At 42.0% G+C, this 18,094-nt stretch overlaps 1 protein-coding gene across 5 annotated transcripts in view; it reads right to left on the bottom strand.

The window, feature by feature from the left end:
• Positions 1–18,094, bottom strand: part of LOC140721564 (uncharacterized) — a 33,320-nt gene that overhangs the window by 6,044 nt on the left and 9,182 nt on the right. For 3 of the 5 annotated variants that reach the window (XM_073036388.1, XM_073036389.1, XM_073036390.1), the window contains exon 3: positions 4,835–9,856. The exons of 1 other annotated variant lie outside the window; for it this stretch is intronic. In XM_073036388.1, coding sequence (XP_072892489.1) covers positions 7,726–9,450 — 1,725 coding nt within the window. In that variant the 5' untranslated portion in view covers positions 9,451–9,856 and the 3' untranslated portion in view covers positions 4,835–7,725. Of the gene's footprint in view, positions 1–1,826; positions 4,737–4,834; positions 9,857–18,094 lie in introns of those variants that run through there. One more of the 5 variants, XR_012097409.1, reaches the window with a different exon arrangement.

Here is an 18,094-nt window from a genome sequence, read left to right as displayed (position 1 = left end):
ACTCACAGGTACACTTCAATATATTGAGAAAGGGATGGAGCAGTGGACCCAGAGTGAAGTGATAAGCAGGTGAGAGGACGTACAAAGACAGAGAGGATGAGAGGGAGTGGGAGGGAGGGGTGTGAGGTAAATTTGTTCACCGGAAGGGGAAATCGATATTCATACCATCAGGTTGGGTGGGGGAACCCAGACGGAATATAAGTTGCTGATCCTGCACCCTGAGGGTGGCCTCATCTTGGCAAGGGATGGGATGACACGTCGGAACGGGAATGGGAATCGGAATTGAAATGTTTGGACACCGGGAAGTCCCGCTCGGAGTGTATAGTTCAAAAGTTAATTTATTATCAAAGCAGGTATTCATAAATAATGCCGTTTTTTCTTCTCCAGAGAACCACGAAACAAAGAAAGCATGAACATCGTTCAGAGAGAAAAAAAAACTCCCTCCCCCCTCCGCATCAAAAAGACGGCATCCCGATCATCAACCTCCAAAACCCACCCCTCCCGCACAAAAGGGTAGAAAAATATCGACACCCGTTAAAAAATTCCTACCCGACACAACTACGGAGGAGCCGGTATCACCAGTGTCGAGGCGGCCGCATCGGGAGCAGCCGACACAATAGGCGACCCCGGAAGATTCACAGGTGAAGTGTCGCCTCACCTGGAACGATGATTGGACAACGGAGAGAATTCGGCCGTCCGGCCCTTTCACTGGGACACCCCGAACTCCACATCAAATCCGTCCAAACGAATCTGCGTGAACCTTAATGATCAATAAATATAATTCCTCACAGCGATTAGCTGTCTGAATGATCCCCTGACTCTGAGAGGAAGGGGTATCTATGGTCTACACTGTCAGGGTGTTGAGTTTACCAGGAGTCAAAGACTGCAGGGACGGGAGGTTTTCTGTTGACTAATACACTGTGTGTGGACCCCGCTGGCAATTCTGGTGTTGTGACCCGAATCGAGACAAACACCACGCTACCCACTCCACCAACAACACGGTACAGCCGGACACATAACAGGGGACTTTACATCCCACAACACTGGATTCAGTGATGAAACCCGTGATTAATGTTCTTGTCTCACCGAAAAGTACATTAACCCTAACCCTAACCCTGCAATATGGTGTAAAATCCCGCTCTCCATACTAACACGGGTTTTTCAGACCAAATAACAAACTGCCGGAGGAACTCAATGGGTCGGGCTGCATCTGTGGAGGGAAATGGATCTTCAACATTTCGGGCCGAGACCCTCCGTCTGGACTGAGAGTGGACGGGAAATAGTCAGAAAAGAGGTGAGGGGTGGGGATGGGGCAAGAGCTGGGGAGTGAGAGGTGGATCCAGGTGAGGGGGGAGGTGGGAAGGTGGAAATAGTGACAGGGGTGGGAGGTGAGTGGTTGGGGCAACACGGGGCTGCAGAAGATGGAAATTAATTCCATAGAGGATGAACAAAGAGGTTAGAGAGTATTTGTTATAGAGAGTGCAATGAAGATTCACCTGACTGATCCCTGGAGAGGTGGGGTCATAACCTGAAGAAAGATCAAATGTGATAACTCTAAATGTCATTTAGAGAGTCGAGGACTGAGAGGTGAACACATTGAAATGCACAACATCTTTACCGGTTGAATCAGGGATCCCAGTCTCTAAAAAAGGGGATGGGAATCAAGCCCGTGACTCTGTGACCTGAGGGTGGAGGGAAAGGGATCGGTGTAGATATGGTGTGGAAAAGTAGACATGTATCTGGAGTAAATATGGAATAATGTGGGGAATGCGGCGGATGGGTCGGGCAGTGTGTGAGGGGTGAGGAGCAGAGTCACCGGTTCAGGAGGGAGTCCCTCCACCCGTCACCTGATCCCGTTTCCTGTTCACTTTTTTCTGCAGATCTGCAGCATTTGTGGGTCACTGCTCGACGTGTACGTGTAGCTTCACCTTTGTCCCCTTCAGACAACGCAGTGGATCCGGAACAAATAGTTCCACACAATTAAAATAGTTTATTACTTTTACACAATTAGAATACTTTATTACATTTTTATTTTTTCTATTTTTGTACTATATATACTTATTTTAAATCACAATTGTTAAAATCTTTTGTTAAGAATTAGGTTCTACTGCTACCGCAGAGACAACGAATTTCATGTCATATTCCGGTGCTACTAAACCTGATTCTGATATAGATATGAGAGTCCCACCACCGGTCACCTGATCCCAGTTACTGCAGATCGTAAAGTGAGATTGAAGCATTTTCCATATATTTGCTTTCCACAGAAATGACAAGAGATCAGTTTCCTTCGTTTCCGGAGCAGAAGCTCAGTCTGTCTAATATTTCCACACAATTAAAGTGGGGAATTTGTTTATTATCATCACGTACTGAGCTAAAGTGAAAATCTTGCCTGATGTACCATCCACACAGATCGATCCATTACAACAGTTTATTGAGCTCATATACAACAGAAAAATAACTGTAACAAAGCATTATGGCTGCAGAGAAAGTGCAGTGCAGATAGACATATGGTGCAGGGTCACGTCAAGTTACATTGTGAGGCCGAGTCCATTTTATCATTCATTTGGCTTATAACCACAGACAGGAAGCCATTCTTCAGCCTGGTGGTACATCAGGTACACCTTTAAGGCTTTTGTATCTCTCTGCCAATGTGGGAGCGGATTTGCAGCATTAATGTCCAGGTTATGAAGTTCTTTGTGTACATGGCCTGCTTTTCTGAGGGAGGGGAAGTGTAGGGAGAGTCCATGGAGTGGAGGCTTGTTTCTCTGATGTTCTCTGCAGTTCCTTGCAGTCATCGGCAGAGCAGTAGCCATACGAAGGCGTGAAGTATCGACAAGGAGCTCAGAGACCTCGGCCTTCACCCTGCCTTGTGCAGCTGGATCCTGGACTTCCTGTCAGATCGCCGGCAGGTGGTAACAGTGGGCTCCATCTCCTCTGTCTCGCTGACCCACAGGACACACAACCCACAGGTTTGTCTGTTTGGCCCTGTCATTTACTTTCTGTGCACCCGTGACTCGTGTTGCCACCCACAGCTCCAATCTGCTAATTAAATTTGCTGAGAATACTACATTGATTGGCCTAATCTCAAATAATAACTTTCAATCGATCAAATGCCTCCTGACAAGGTTCAGTCCAAACAAACTTTTCACCCTTCTTCAGGAGATTAGTCAGAGGAAGAGCGACAGCAGCAAATTTCTTACAGAACTTACGGTAATATCCATTCATTCCCAGAAACCTTCTAAGAGCCTTCTTAGCAGTCAGAATAGGAACTTGAGAAATTGCCTGAACTTTTGCCCGAACAGGAGCCAACTTGCATTGACCTACAACATAGCCAAGACAGGTCACAGTGGCATGGCCAAATTCACTCTTAGCCAAGTTAACTGTAAGGCTGGCCTGGGAAAGCCTGTCAAACAGTTTTTCTACTGCAGAGATATGCTCTTCCCAAGTGTCACTCCCTGTGACTAAGTCATCAATATAGGCATCTGTGTGTTCTAACCCTCGAATTTCAAAATCAATCATTCTCTGGAATGTTCCTGGAGCATTTTTCTTTCCAAAAGGCAAAACATTGTATTCATACAACCCAGATGGTGTCACAAATGTAGAAATTTCTCTACCTTTGTCCGTCAATGGAACACACCAATACCCCGTCAACAGATTAATCTTTGTAAGAAATTAGCTATTCCAACCTTATCAATGCAATCATCTACCCTAGGGATCGGATAGGCATCTGTTTTTGTTACTGCATTTACCTTCCCATAATCAGTGCCTCTGAGACCTACTGAATCTGTTTCCACACTTACAACAATTGCTCAGCCAATTTACATTTTCTACGTTCATGCGATATGGGTGTTGTTTAATCGGTTTGGCTTGACCAATATCTGTGTCATGTACTGAGACCGTGGTTTGCTTGGGAACATCGGGAAATAAATCTTTAAACTTCAGAACTAATTCCTTCAGCTGTTGTTGTTGCTTTGGCTGCAGATGAGCCAACTTGTTATCAATATTTTCTGGAACAACCGAGTTCATTAGTCTAACTGGGACAATGTTTGGCTTGTGAAAAGTCTCAGACGAGTCAATTGTTTCATTCTCAGGGTTGCCAGATTCATATATTTTGACAACAACACTCACAGATGGTGCCTGATTGTCAAAATAAGGCTTTATCATATTTATGTGTACCAGCTGTGTTAGTTTACGTCGGTCGTGTGTTGTAATAACATAATTCACATCATTAAATTGAGAGACTATTTCATACGGTCTATTGAATTTCACCTGAAGTGGATTCGTCAACATAAGGCAAGCACCTTATCCCCCACCCGGTATTTTCTTTCGCAACCCTGCTTATCAAACCAACACTTCATTTTGTTTTGAGAAATCTTTAAGTTTTGTTTCACTAGACTACAGAATTGGTGTCGTTTATTTTTGTACTTTAAAACATGGTCTAACAAGTTAACATGTACATCCCCATCAATCCACCGCTCCTTTTACAAGGTCAAGGGTCACCTCACTCTGCGACCAAATACGAGTTCAAATGGAGTAAAGCCCAATGATTCCTGAACCGACTCTCTTACTGCGAACAAAAGCAAATGTATTCCTTCATCCTAGTCGTTTCCATTTTCAACACAGTATGTCTTGATCATTGTTTTGGGGGTAGAGTGAAATGTTTCTAAAGCCCCTTGTGATTCCGGATGGTATGTAGACGATGTAATTTGTTTTGCTCCCAGTTCATAAACTACCTGCTGGAATAACCCAGATGTAAAATTACTTCCTTGATCAGACTGGATTTCTTGAGGCAAATCGAATAAAGTAAAAAAAAAACCTCGGTAAGAGCCTTCGACACATTTTTAGCTTTAATATTTCTGAGAGGTATTGCCTCTGGGAATATGGATGCAGTACACATAATAGTTAGCAGATACTGATGGCCAGCTTTAGTCTTTGGCAAATGGGCCAGCAGAATCCACTATAACTTTGGAAAAGGGTTCACTGAATGCAGGTATAGGCCGGAGTGGGGCCACTGGGATGACCTGATTAGGTTTAGCCACAACTTGACAAGTGTGACAAATCCCAGCATTAATTTCTGGTTTACCCTGGTTATCCCTGCTACTCTTTTTGAAACTCTTATTCAGGGTAAACATAACCTTATGAGTTAAAGCAAACTGATCTGCTAATCTAGCAGACACCTGCATAGTGGCAGATTCATTTCCATCTAATTACGTCTTTATGTCATCAGGCACGCACTTTTTGAATTCTTCAATTAAAACCAACTCTTTCAAGCTGTTAAAATCAGCATTTACATTTTTATATGTGCACCAGCGGGAAATACACACAAATTTCTCATAAGCAAATTCCATATAAGTCTGGTTCACAGATTTCTTCAAATTTCTAAACTTTTGCCTGTATGCTTCTGGGACCAACTCATAAGCTTTGAGCACAGCCTGTTTCACTAGGTCATAATGTGTGGTGCGTGACCATGTGGTTAAGGTGTTGAACTAGTGATCTGAAGGTCATGATTTTGAGCCTCAGCCAAGGCAGCGTGAATGTCTTTGAGCAAAGCACTGAACCACACACTGCTCCTGCACGTTTATAGCCCAGTGGCGATGATTGGTGCAGTATAAAGCTGCTTCATCAACTGTCAAAGCAGAATAGGCATGCTAAGCCTTCCCCTTTGTTACACTTTATGAGACAATTTTCTGTCTGTTTTTCTGCCTCTCCAGCCTAAATCTGCCTCTGCCTTTCCGCAGCCTCCATCTTTAATTTTTCTCACTTGTACTGGAGCTCAAGCTCACTAGGTTTACTTTCAGGAAACACCTCCAACTCCTCCACTTTAAACACACTCTCAGAAACATAATGTTCAGCTATTATCCTCTGCATCTGTGCCCTCCTCATTGTCAATTTCACCTTAGCAAGTTTTAACCTTCTAGCAAGACTCAACAACTCAATCCTTCTGGTGTCCTCTAATACCTCAGAAGTTGGCGCTTCCTGACATCGATCAACATCCATTGCTGCAAATTTTCCACACAGAAATAAATCAAAAGAGATTTCCCCAATGAAATCGATAATTTATCAATCCTCAAATTTGATCATATCCCAGATGCAGGCCCCATTTTGTTACGAACCGTAACGCTTCAGAAACGAACCAGCAGCAACAGACTACTACTGGAGTCTGATTTTGACGTGAAAATCACAATGCTTATTAGTATCCACTTATAATATAGTAACTTAAGCAAGTTAAACAACAATTAACAGTGTTATGTTTATATATGTGTATAAATATAACTCCCAAACTATTGAGCTCGGGGGAAACAAGGCTTGGAGTCTTCAGATGGTAAAGTATGAAAGTTCAGTTCATCCACAAAATAGGTGATGAGAGAGATATTTGTAATTCAGGGTAAATGTCGAGAGAAGGCAGTTATGTCGAACAGCAAGGGAGATGAGGCTGAGTGCAGAGCTATGGTGGAAATCTTTGTCACATGGTACGAGGAGAATCATCTGCAGCTTAATGTGAAAAAGACTAAGGAGCTGGTGGTGGACCTGAGGAGGGCTAAGGCACCGGTGACCCCTGTTTCCATCCAAGGGGTCAGTGTGGACATGGTGGAAGATTACAAATACCTGGGGATACAAATTGACAATAATCTGGACTGCTCAAAGAACACTCAGGCTGTTTACAAGAAGGGTTAGAGCCGTCTCTATTTCCTGAGGAGACTGAGGTCCTTTGACATCTGCCAGACGATGGTGAGGATGTTCTACGAGGCTGTGGTGACCAGTGCTATCATGTTTGCTGCTGTGTGCTGGGGAAGAAGGTTGAGGGTAGCAGACACCAACAGAATCAACAAACTCATTCGTAAGGCCAGTGATGTTGTGGGGGTGGAACTGGACTCTCTGACGGTGGTGTCGTAAAAGAGAATGCTGTCCAAGTTGCATGCCATCTTGGACAATGGCTCCCATCTGCTCCATAATGTACTAGTTAGGCACAGGAGTACATTCAGCCAGAGACTCATTCCACCGAGATCTAACACTGAGCGTCACAGGAAGTCATTCCTGCCTGTGGCCATCAAACTTTTCAAATCTTCCCTCCGAGTGTCAGACACCCTGAGCCAATAAGCTGGTCCTGGACTTATTTCCACTTGCAAAGATGAACTTATTATTATTTAATTATTGATGGTTTGATATTGCTATATTTCTACACTATTCTTGGTTGGTGTGGCTGTAACGAAACTCAATTTCCCTCAGGATCAATAAAGTACGTCTGTCCATCTGTCTGTTATACAGGTTCCACAGTGTTAAAATGAGAGAACAGTTGCTGTAGACTTTATCCGTCATCTTTACAAATCTACATACGAATTATCACCGAAAGTGACTTGTCATGAGGGCTATCATCTTCAAATGAATGACCACCTCACACCCAGGCAAGGGTTAACACATAAGTGGTCTCCACAGGATATCCCAAATCAGATCCACTCCTATGGGTTAAATGAGGTGACAACCACACATTCGATGTATGGATAATGGATAGTGGATAATTAACCCATCTTTGCAGGCATAGGAAAGTTCTAAACAGTGACCTTTGGCCACTACTTCCCTGGTTTCAATCCTTCCATTTTTCATCCGTCTCCGTCTGACTCTGAGTGTCTGTGTCCTCAATTAAGACTAAACAAGCTGCAAGTCAGACTGATTCACCTTCTTAATCTCTCTTAAAATGACAGTCCATATCAAAGGAAACCAAGGGATTCATAACAATGGCCACTCCCCACTATGAACTGACTTGTGTTCCAGAAGTTGGGATGACTGAGTGAATCCTTTCCCACAGATTGAGCAGGTGAATGGCTTCTCCCGAGTGTGAACTTGCTGATGTCTCTGTAGGTTGGATGACTGAGTGAATCCCTTCCCACAGTCTGAGCAGGTGAACAGCCTCTCCCCAGTGTGAACTGACTGGTGTGCCAGTAGGTGGGATGACTGAGTGAATCCCTTCCCACATTCTGAGCAGGTGAATGGCTTCTCCCCAGTGTGAACTCGCTGATGTCTCTGAAGGGTGGAAGAGTGTGTGAATCTCTTCCCACATTCTGAGCAGGTGAACGGCTTCTCTCCAGTGTGAACTCGCTGATGACTATGTAGGTTGGATGAGTGAGCGAATCTCTTCCCACATTCTGAGCAGGTGAACGGCTTCTCCCCAGTGTGAACTGACTGGTGTGCCAGTAGGTGGGATGACTGAGTGAATCTCTTCCCACATTCTGAGCAGGTGAATGGCTTCTCCCCAGTGTGGACTCGCTGATGTCTCTGTAGGGTGGAAGAGTCAGTGAATCCCTTCCCACAGACTGAGCAGATGAACAGCTTCTCCCCAGTGTGAACTCGCTGATGTACCAGTAAGGTGGATGACTTAGTGAATAGTTTCCCACATTCTGAGCAGGTGAAAGGCCACTCCCCAGTGTGAACTTGCTGGTGTGCCAGTAGTTGGGATGACCGAGTGAATCCCTTCCCACACTCTGAGCAGGTGAATGGCCTCTCTCCAGTGTGAACTCGCTGATGACTCAGTAGGGTGGATGGATCAGTGAATCTCTTCCCACAGACTGAGCAGGTGAATGGCTTCTCCCCAGTGTGAACTCGATGATGTCTCTGTAGTTGGGATAACTGAGTGAATCTCTTCCCACATTCTGAGCAGGTGAACGGCTTCTCCCCAGTGTGAACTCGCTGATGCTTCTGTAGGCTGGATGAATCACTGAATCGCTTCCCACATTCTGAGCAGGTGAACGGCTTCTCCCCAGTGTGAACTCGCTGATGCTTCTGTAGGCTGGATGAATCACTGAATCTCTTCCCACATTCTGAGCAAGTGAACGGCCTCTCCCCAGTGTGAACTCGCTGATGACTATGTAGGATGGAAGATTGAGTGAATCTCTTACCACAGTCTGAGCAGGTGAACGGCCTCTCCCCGGTGTGAACTCGCTGATGACTCTGTAGGTGGGATGACTGAGTGAATCTCTTCCCACAGACTGAGCAGCTGAATGGCTTCTCCCCAGTGTGAACTCGCTGATGACTCTGCAGGTAGGATGACTGAATGAATCTCTTCCCACAGACTGAGCAGCTGAATGGCTTCTCCCCAGTGTGAACTCGCTGATGTACCAGTAAGGTGGATGACTTAGTGAATCCTTTCCCACATTCTGAGCACGGGAAAGGCCACTCCCCAGTGTGAATATGCTGGTGTGCCAGTAGTTGGGATGACCGAGTGAATCCCTTCCCACACTCTGAGCAGGTGAATGGCCTCTCTCCAGTGTGAACTCGCTGATGACTCTGTAGGGTGGATGACTGAGTGAATCCCTTCCCACAGACTGAGCAGGTGAATGGCTTCTCCCCAGTGTGAACTCGCTGGTGACTGTGTAGGTGGGATGACTGAGTGAATCTCTTCTCACAGACTGAGCAAGTGAACAGCCTCTCCCCAGTGTGAACACGCTGGTGTGCCATTAGGTCAGATGACTGAGTGAATCCTTTCTCAGATATTCAGCAGATCACCAGCCTTTGCCCAGAGTGAACTGACTGGTGTGTCCACAGGTGGGAAGACTGACTGAATCCTTTCTCACACACAGAACAGGTGAATGGCCTTGCCCAGTGTGAACTTGCTGATGTACCTTCAATTGTGATAACCGAATGAATCCATTCACACTGTTTCAGCATGTGAACAACCTTTCTCCTGTGTAAAATGACGGGTTGCCAGTTGGTCAAATGACCGAGTGAATCCCTCCCCACAGTTTGAGCAGGAAGGATGGTCGATTGAATCCCATGCTCCACTTCTTAAATATCTGGACAGAGACAACAAAACTGGTGTGCCTTGTTTGAACTTCCTGGAGACAAATTCTTTCTTGTTTTTAACCTGTAAAAAGATTTACAAAATCCATCAATGGGTGTAAGACAACATTTCAGATGAGATTACTTGAGTTACCAAGGTTTGATCTGGTATCACACTGTTACAGTGAGGTTCTACCCAAGTTGGACAGAGAAATCATCTCCTGACTGGGCAGAGTGCTGGTATCTGGAATGACTATCAATTCCCTGATGCTCTTCCTGTTTCTATAAGAATGGGGCATTTCTGTCATCTCCAATTTGTACCTTGGCGGAGTTGGACTCTCTCCATTGGTATTATTCCCTGTTCCTGCTGAGCTGCATGGGTGCCTGGCCCCACAGTAACCGAAACAGTCTCACGCAATTAGTCTTTCTTGATGTGCATCTGGGATTTTCTTTTATGTATTATTAACTTAAAGTGCCACAGTTTTAATGCCATATAAAAAATTCCTGTTGAGGTGAATGGTTGGTCCGCACAGCTGTTAAAAAGACAGAGTTAATTTTTGTAATATTTTACATTCTTGTAGAAAATTACAACACAGAAACATGCCCTTTGGGCCATCTAGTCTGTGGTGAACTATTTAATCTGCCCACTCCCACACCCCTACCATCCAGGTACCTACATGAACCTCTTAAATGTTGAAATTGAGGTCGCATGCACCACTTGTGCTGGCTGCTCATTGCACACCCGGATGACTGTCTGTGTGAAGAAGTTTCCCTTCATGATCCCCTTAACATTTCACCTTTCACCCTTAACCCATGGCCTCTGGTTGTACTCCCAGCCCATCAATCAAATCTCCCCTCAATCTTCTACACTCCAAGGAATAAAGTCCTGACCTGTTCAATCTTTCCTTATAACCCAAGTACTCCGGACCTGGCAACATCCTTGTGAATTTTCTCTGAACTCTTTCAAAGTCTTTACATCTTTCCTGTAGGCTGGTGACCAAAACTGCACTCAGTACTCCAAATTAGGCCTCACCAATGTCTTCTACAAGTCAACATAACATCCATCTATTGTTGTCAGTATTTTTGTTCATGAAGGCCATTAGGCTAAAATCTTCCCTTCCATCTCTATCTAACTGTGATACCACTTTCAGTGAATTAAGGACTTTCTTCTACAAGAGGTCCCTTTCTTCTACAACACTCCTCTGTGCCCGACCAGTCACTGTGAAAGACCTCCCTTGGCAGGTCAGACCAAATAGCAACAACTCACACTTGTCTGCATTAAATTCCTTTTTCCATTTCTCAAACCATTTTGCCAGTTGGTCCAGATCGCACTGCAAGTTTAAATGCTTTTTTGGCATTGACTAGATGGGACAAATAGCCTGTTTCTTTACTGAACTTCTCCATGTTTCTATGGCAGAGAAGCTGGCCAAACTTGTTTGGAAGGGAAAGGGTAGGAGTGACAATTGAGCAGCAGTGGCTGGGGTTTTTGGAGCAATTCGGGACCTGAGTGATTCCACAGAAGTGGAAGCATTAGAAAGACAGGAGGACACAACTGTGGCTAAAATGAGAAGCCAAAGCCAACGTAAATGTCAAAGAGAGGGCAAACAAAAGAACAAAAACTATTCGGAAGCTTTGAGAAACCAAAAGAAGACAACAAAAAAATTCAGATGAGCTCAGTGCGTGGAATCATGACTTGTAGTCATTAATGGGTCTCAGTAGCACCCCAACAGTCTGAGGCATTTAGAGGAACAAAATATACGAGGCTTCAATTTCTCTTCAAAAGCAAGGTTCCCTGGACCAGTTACCTTTCAACTTTCATTTTGGCAGCCACATACAAACTCTGCATCCTCAAAAATTCACATCTGAAGGCCTCCCACTTACAGGTACTCCTTTGCCAGGAATCAACCTGTCCCAAACCACACTTGTCAGATCCTTTCTGATAACATCAAAATTGACCTTTCTCCAATTTAGAATCTCAACCCGTGGTCCAGACCTCTCTTTTTCCATATTTACTTTGAATCTCATGGCATTATGATCACAAATTCTGTCACCACCCTGGATCATTTCCTAACAGCTTATTGCACACTTCTACATCAGGAATTCTACATCCTGATTAAGGGCACATTTGACAAACTCTACCCCATCTAGTCTTTTTACAGTGTAGGAGTCCCAGTCAATATATGGAAAGTTAAAATCACTTATTGAATCAACCTTTTTTTTTATTGGCATGGTCTGCAATCTCTCTACAAATTTGTTCCTCTAAATCCCTCACACTTCTGGCTGCAACCAAGTCCCAATATTGGCTACAATATCATAATTCCTTGTCCTGAGCTCATCTGGCTTTCCTACGATGCTTCTTGCATTGTGATATATACAGCTCAGCACATTCATCGCACCAGGCTCAACCATCTAACTGCTGAATCTATGATCTGAACACCTGACTGGTGTCAAGGAAACAAATCCTCCATCAGTCACAAAAACAAAGGAGCTGATTGTGGACGACAGGAGGAATGGAGACAGGATAACCCTTATTGACATCAATGGATCTGGGGTTAAGAAGGTGAACAGCTTTAAGTTCCTCGGCATAAACATCACCAAGCACCTTACATTGTCTGTACATACGGCTGTGTTGTGAAAAGAGCACAGTAGTACCTCCTTCACCTCAGATAGTTGAAAAAGTTGGGGATGGGGACCAAAATCCTGAGGACTTTCTACAGGGACACAATTGAGAGCATCCTGACAGGCTGCATCACTGCCTGGTATGGGAACTGTACTTCCCTTAATTGCAGGAAACTGCAGAGAGTGTTGCGGACAGCCCAGCACATCCGTAGTGGTGAACTTTCCACTATTCAGTACATTTACACAGACAGGTGTATAAAAAGGGCCCAAAGGATATCAGGGACCAAATTCACCACAACCACAAACTGTTCCTGCTGTCACCATCCAGGAAACGGTACCACAGCAAAAGGACCAACAGGCTCCGGGACATCATCTTCCACCAGGCCATCAGACTGATTAATTCATGCTGATACAATTGCATTTCGATGTTATATTGACTGTCCTATGTACAAACTATCTATTATAAATTACCATAAATTACACATTGCACATTTAGATGGAGACATAACATAAAGATTTCTACTCCTCATGTTTATGAAGTATGTATCTAATAAAGTCAATTCAATTCAATTTACCCTCTCCATTATCTGATAGATAGATAGATAGATAGATAGATACTTTATTCATCCCCATGGGGAAATTCAACTTATTTTTTCCAATGTCCCATACACTTGTTGTAGCAAAACTAATTACATACACTACTTAACTCAGTAAAAAATATGATATACATCTAAATCACTATCTCAAAAAGCATTAATAATAGCTTTTAAAAAGTTCTTAAGTCCTGGCGGTAGAATTGTAAAGCCTAATGGCATTGGGGAGTATTGACCTCTTCATCCTGTCTGAGGAGCATTGCATCGATAGTAACCTGTCGCTGAAACTGCTTCTCTGTCTCTGGATGGTGCTATGTAGAGGATGTTCAGAGTTATCCATAATTGACCGTAGCCTACTCAGCGCCCTTCGCTCAGCTACCGATGTTAAACTCTCCAGCACTTTGCCCACGACAGAGCCCGCCTTCCTTACCAGCTTATTAAGACGTGAGGCGTCCCTCTTCTTAATGCTTCCTCCCCAAAACGCCACCGCAAAGAAGAGGGCGCTCTCCACAACTGACCTATAGAACATCTTCAGCATCTCACTACAGACATTGAATGACGCCAACTTTCTTAGGAAGTACAGTCGACTCTGTGCCTTCCTGCACAAGGCATCTGTGTTGGCAGTCCAGTCTAGCTTCTCGTCTAACTGTACTCCCAGATACTTGTAGGTCTTAACCTGCTCCACACATTCTCCATTAATGATCACTGGCTCCATATGAGGCCTAGATCTCCTAAAGTCCACCACCATCTCCTTGGTCTTGGTGATATTGAGACGCAGGTAGTTTGATTTGCACCATATCACAAAGTCCTGTATCAGTTTCCTATACTCCTCCTCCTGTCCATTCCTGACACACCCCACTATGGCCGTGTCATCAGCGAACTTCTGCACATGGCAGGACTCCGAGTTATATTGGAAGTCTGATGTGTACAGGGTGAACAGGACCGGAGAGAGTACGGTTCCCTGCAGCGCCCCTGTGCTGCTGACCACCGTGTCAGACCTACAGTCTCCCAACTGCACATCTATCTGTCAAGTAGTCCACTATCCAATCCACCATGTGAGAGTCTACTCCCATCTCCGTTAGGTCTCTGTTTGGTCATTCTGGCTCCCATTCCCCTTGCAGTTTATTTTAACCACATCACCCGCTCCACCCACACTAGCACTAGCATGCCTTACCACTTGGATATCAGTCCCCTCTTGTTCTGTTCCCCTAAGTAATGAATCACCTATCACCCCTTTGACTTTTCTCTGTCAGGTAATCCCCTTCACCACCAGTTTCTACAGTGGTCTACCTTTTGTTGTGTTTGATGGGCACTAGAGTACTCTGCAATGGCTATTTAACCTCATTCCCCTTCCTGACTCTCTCCCAGTTTCCTGTGTCCGGCACCTTGGGTGTAACTCACCTCTCTTCATGTCATATCTATCACCCCCTCCAACTCCTGGATGATCCGGAATTCATCCATTTCAGGTTCCAACTCCTTAACGTGCAGGGTGCACATCTTGTAGGTGAGGACATCAGGGACGCTGGAGGTCTCACCACCTTCCCACCAATGTCCCCTCTAATTTGTAATGACCAGTGTGCAGTTAAATCATGTACTGTGCACTTTTTTTAACTCAGTGACATGTGCACAGTGAATTTTATACAGAGAGGTAATCGTTTTCACAGCTAGCAAATCACTGTTGATAAGTACTTTGATCTCCCCTGGATTTGATCGAGTTCTTCTGCACTCTCACACAACCTATGTAGGAGGCCTGTAACGGGTAATGAAGGATTTTCTCACCAGAGCTTTTGCATATTGTCCATATGTGGTTTGCTTGCTAAATTATGCTTTAAAAAGTCAGATTTGCAACTGGTTTGTTGATCAAGTTTGACTGTTTAAATGGTTAATTACATATTTGACTGAGAAAAGAGGATAAAAGGATTTGTTCATTTTATCTAATATTTGGTTTGATTTTTGTTGTTATTTCTTAAATTACTAACTGGTAGTCTTTTTTTCTACCAACAGGGTTTCTTTTTATATATTTATCTGGGAGGGTTAAGTTACTATGATTTTACTAATTAATATTTCTATCAATTCAGTTCAGTTAAGTATACTATTAACTTTTTTAAATCTGTTTTATTATAGCACCCTATAACTGAATTTAAAGTTTTCTTAGGGATTTAAAGCTAAACTTAAGATGGGGCTGGTTTTTCTCTCTAAGAGATTATATTATTTTGGTTCTTTTTCTGTTTAACACATGATAGAATGTAAAGACTCTCCTTTGTTGAGACTTTACTGTCTTTCTTGCAAGGTCATTTTATATATTTTATGTACTGGCTGGGGGGAGGCAGAGACGAGACCAACAGAGTGGCCTATGTCTTCACATCTATCTTAGTTCACTTGCCGTTTTTTCAGGCTTTTTGGAGGGTGGGTGGGTTTAGAGTTAGGAGTTTTTTCCCATTGGGTGGTTCCAGAGCATGCGTGTTTTCTATATGGCTTTATTCTTCATCACTGCCATCTTTGATAATCCCGTATTGGTATGTGTTCTGCGCATGTATAATGTAAATTAGAATAAAATTATAGTATGGCAGTTAAATGGATTAATGTAATAATTTGGAATATACGTGGTTGGAATTATCCTATTAAACAAAAAAGACTTCAAATTATTAATCGATTCCAACCTGATATAATTTTTGCTCAGGAGACGCATATCAAGGCAGGAGATCAGAATAGATTTTTTCGCTGGTGGAATGGAAAACAACTCCATGCTACTTCTCAGAGCAAAACTAAGGGTGTGTCTATCTTTATTAAATCTAATATATTTCCTCAAGAGTATATTGAGTCAGATTCTAATGGTAGATTTTTAATTGTTAAAGGAGTGATTTGTAATAGAAAGTTTGTTTTGGTTAATTTGTATGGTCCTAATTTAGATGATCCTGCTTTTTAAAAAAAAATATTTGCTTTACTGCCAGATTTAAATGAGTATATGTTGTTAATGGGTGGGGTTTTTAAACTGTTGCTTAAATCCTATGATTGATAAGAGCTCAACTAATCAACGACTTACAAATCATTTTGCGTCAGTTATTAACTCTTTTTTGACCAATTTTGGGTTGATCGAATTATGGAGGCATTTACACCCTGATAACAGAGAATATTTTTTTTCTTTCCATGTTTATGAAATATATTCAAGGATTGATTATATTATAGTTGATCCCTGTCTTTTGCCTAATGTTAAAAACTGTGAATATGACGCTATTGCTATACCTGATCATGCGCCTTTGAGTTTGTCCTTTGAATTTGACGATGACATTTTTGGCCATCCACCATGGCACATGTCTCAGACTTTATTGCAAAGCTCTGACTTTATCAGTTTTATCAAAAGCCAGATAAAAGAAGTTTTTACTTTTTAATGATATAGGAGGTATGTCTAAATTAATTATATTGGATACATTCAAAGCATTTTTATGTGGTCAGATTATTTCTTATTCAACTAAACTTAAAAAACAGACTAAAGCAAAATTAGATAAAATTTCAAAACAAATTAAAGATTTAGATAATATCTATGTGACCTCCCCTAATATTGACATTTAAAAAAAGGGTGGAACTTCAATCATAATATAACCTATTATTAACTCATTTAATTGAAGGTTATCTACTTAAGTTAAAGACCCAATTTTATATGTTTGGAGATAAAAATAATAAACTACATGCATCTCAATTAAAATGAGCTGGAGCCAAGAGGCTAATTTTGAAAATTTGTAGAAAAGATGGTACACTGGCTTGGGATTATGAAGAAATTAATAAGATTTTTCAAGACTTTTATACTGAACTTTATAAATCTCAATGTCCAGTGGACTCTTCTGAAATGAATGTTTTTTTTTTTTACGAACGATTGCTTTTCCTAAAATTTCTGTTGAGGATCAAAAAACTCTGGATGCCTAAATTACTGAATCCAAAATTCATAAAGCTATTTTCTCAATGCAAACTGGTAAGGCCCCGGGACTTGCCGGTTATCCTGTAGAATTTTATTAAAAATTTGGAAAATTGCTTTCTCCATATATGTTGGAGATGTTTAAAGAATCTTTTGTGAAAAGTGATTTACCCTCTACTTTTTATGAAGCTTCTATTTCTTTAATTCTCAAAAAGGATAAAGATCCTTTTGATTTTGCCTCATACAGACGTATTTCATTATTGAATGTTGAAGCTAAGATTCACTTAAAGATGATGGCCAATCCATTGGAGAGTATTTTGGGTAAAGTCATTTTTAAAGATCAAACAGGCTTTATAAAGGGTCATTTTTCTTTCTCAAATGTTCGGAGATTATTAAACATTATACATTCACCTTCTTCTAAAACTCCACAATGCCTTATATCTTTGGATGCTGAAAAAGCATTTGATTGAATCGAATGGAAATATTTATTTAATACTTTAGAAAAATTTTGTTTTTGTATTAATTTTAATAATTGGATTAAAATGATATATAAAGCTCCTATTGCTACTGTTGTCACTAATAACTGTAGGTCTCCTTTTTTCAGCTATCACGGGGGACAAGCCAAGGTTGCCCATTAAGTCCTTTGTTATGTAACTTAAGATTAGAGCCCCTTGCTATTGCTCTTTGTGAAGCCGAAAATATTCATGGGATTTTTGTGAATGAGGCCATGCACAAGATCTCTCTTTACACTGATGATTTATTGATATGTATATCCAAGCCTGAATAATCTATTCCTGCTTTGCTAAAATTATATGACAAATTTGGAGACCTTTCAGGATATAAAATAAATTTTAGTAAAAGTGAATTACTTCCTTTAAATGAATCTGTCTCTATATATGATAATATTCCTTTTAAAGTTATGGATTCTTTTAGATATTTAGGTGTTATAATTACTAAAGAATATCAGGATCTTTATAAAGCCAATTTTCCTCCTTTAGTGGACTTTTTAAGATTTGTTTTTACAAGAGTGTTTAATGTCTTTTTCACAGTTAATGGACAAATATGATATCTCTAATACACATTTTTCAAATATTTACAGGTTGGGAATTTTTTACGTGATTTTTTACCAATTTACCCCTCAGCCTGCTCTTTAAATTTGGCTTATGCTATTTTTCAGTTTAAACCTTTTCAAAAACAATTC

The sequence above is a fragment of the Hemitrygon akajei genome, unplaced genomic scaffold (assembly GCF_048418815.1).
Source record: "Hemitrygon akajei unplaced genomic scaffold, sHemAka1.3 Scf000057, whole genome shotgun sequence".
Classification (NCBI taxonomy): Eukaryota; Metazoa; Chordata; class Chondrichthyes; order Myliobatiformes; family Dasyatidae; genus Hemitrygon; species Hemitrygon akajei.
Note: the sequence above shows the minus strand (reverse complement) of the source record. Positions and strands in the feature narration are given on the sequence as shown.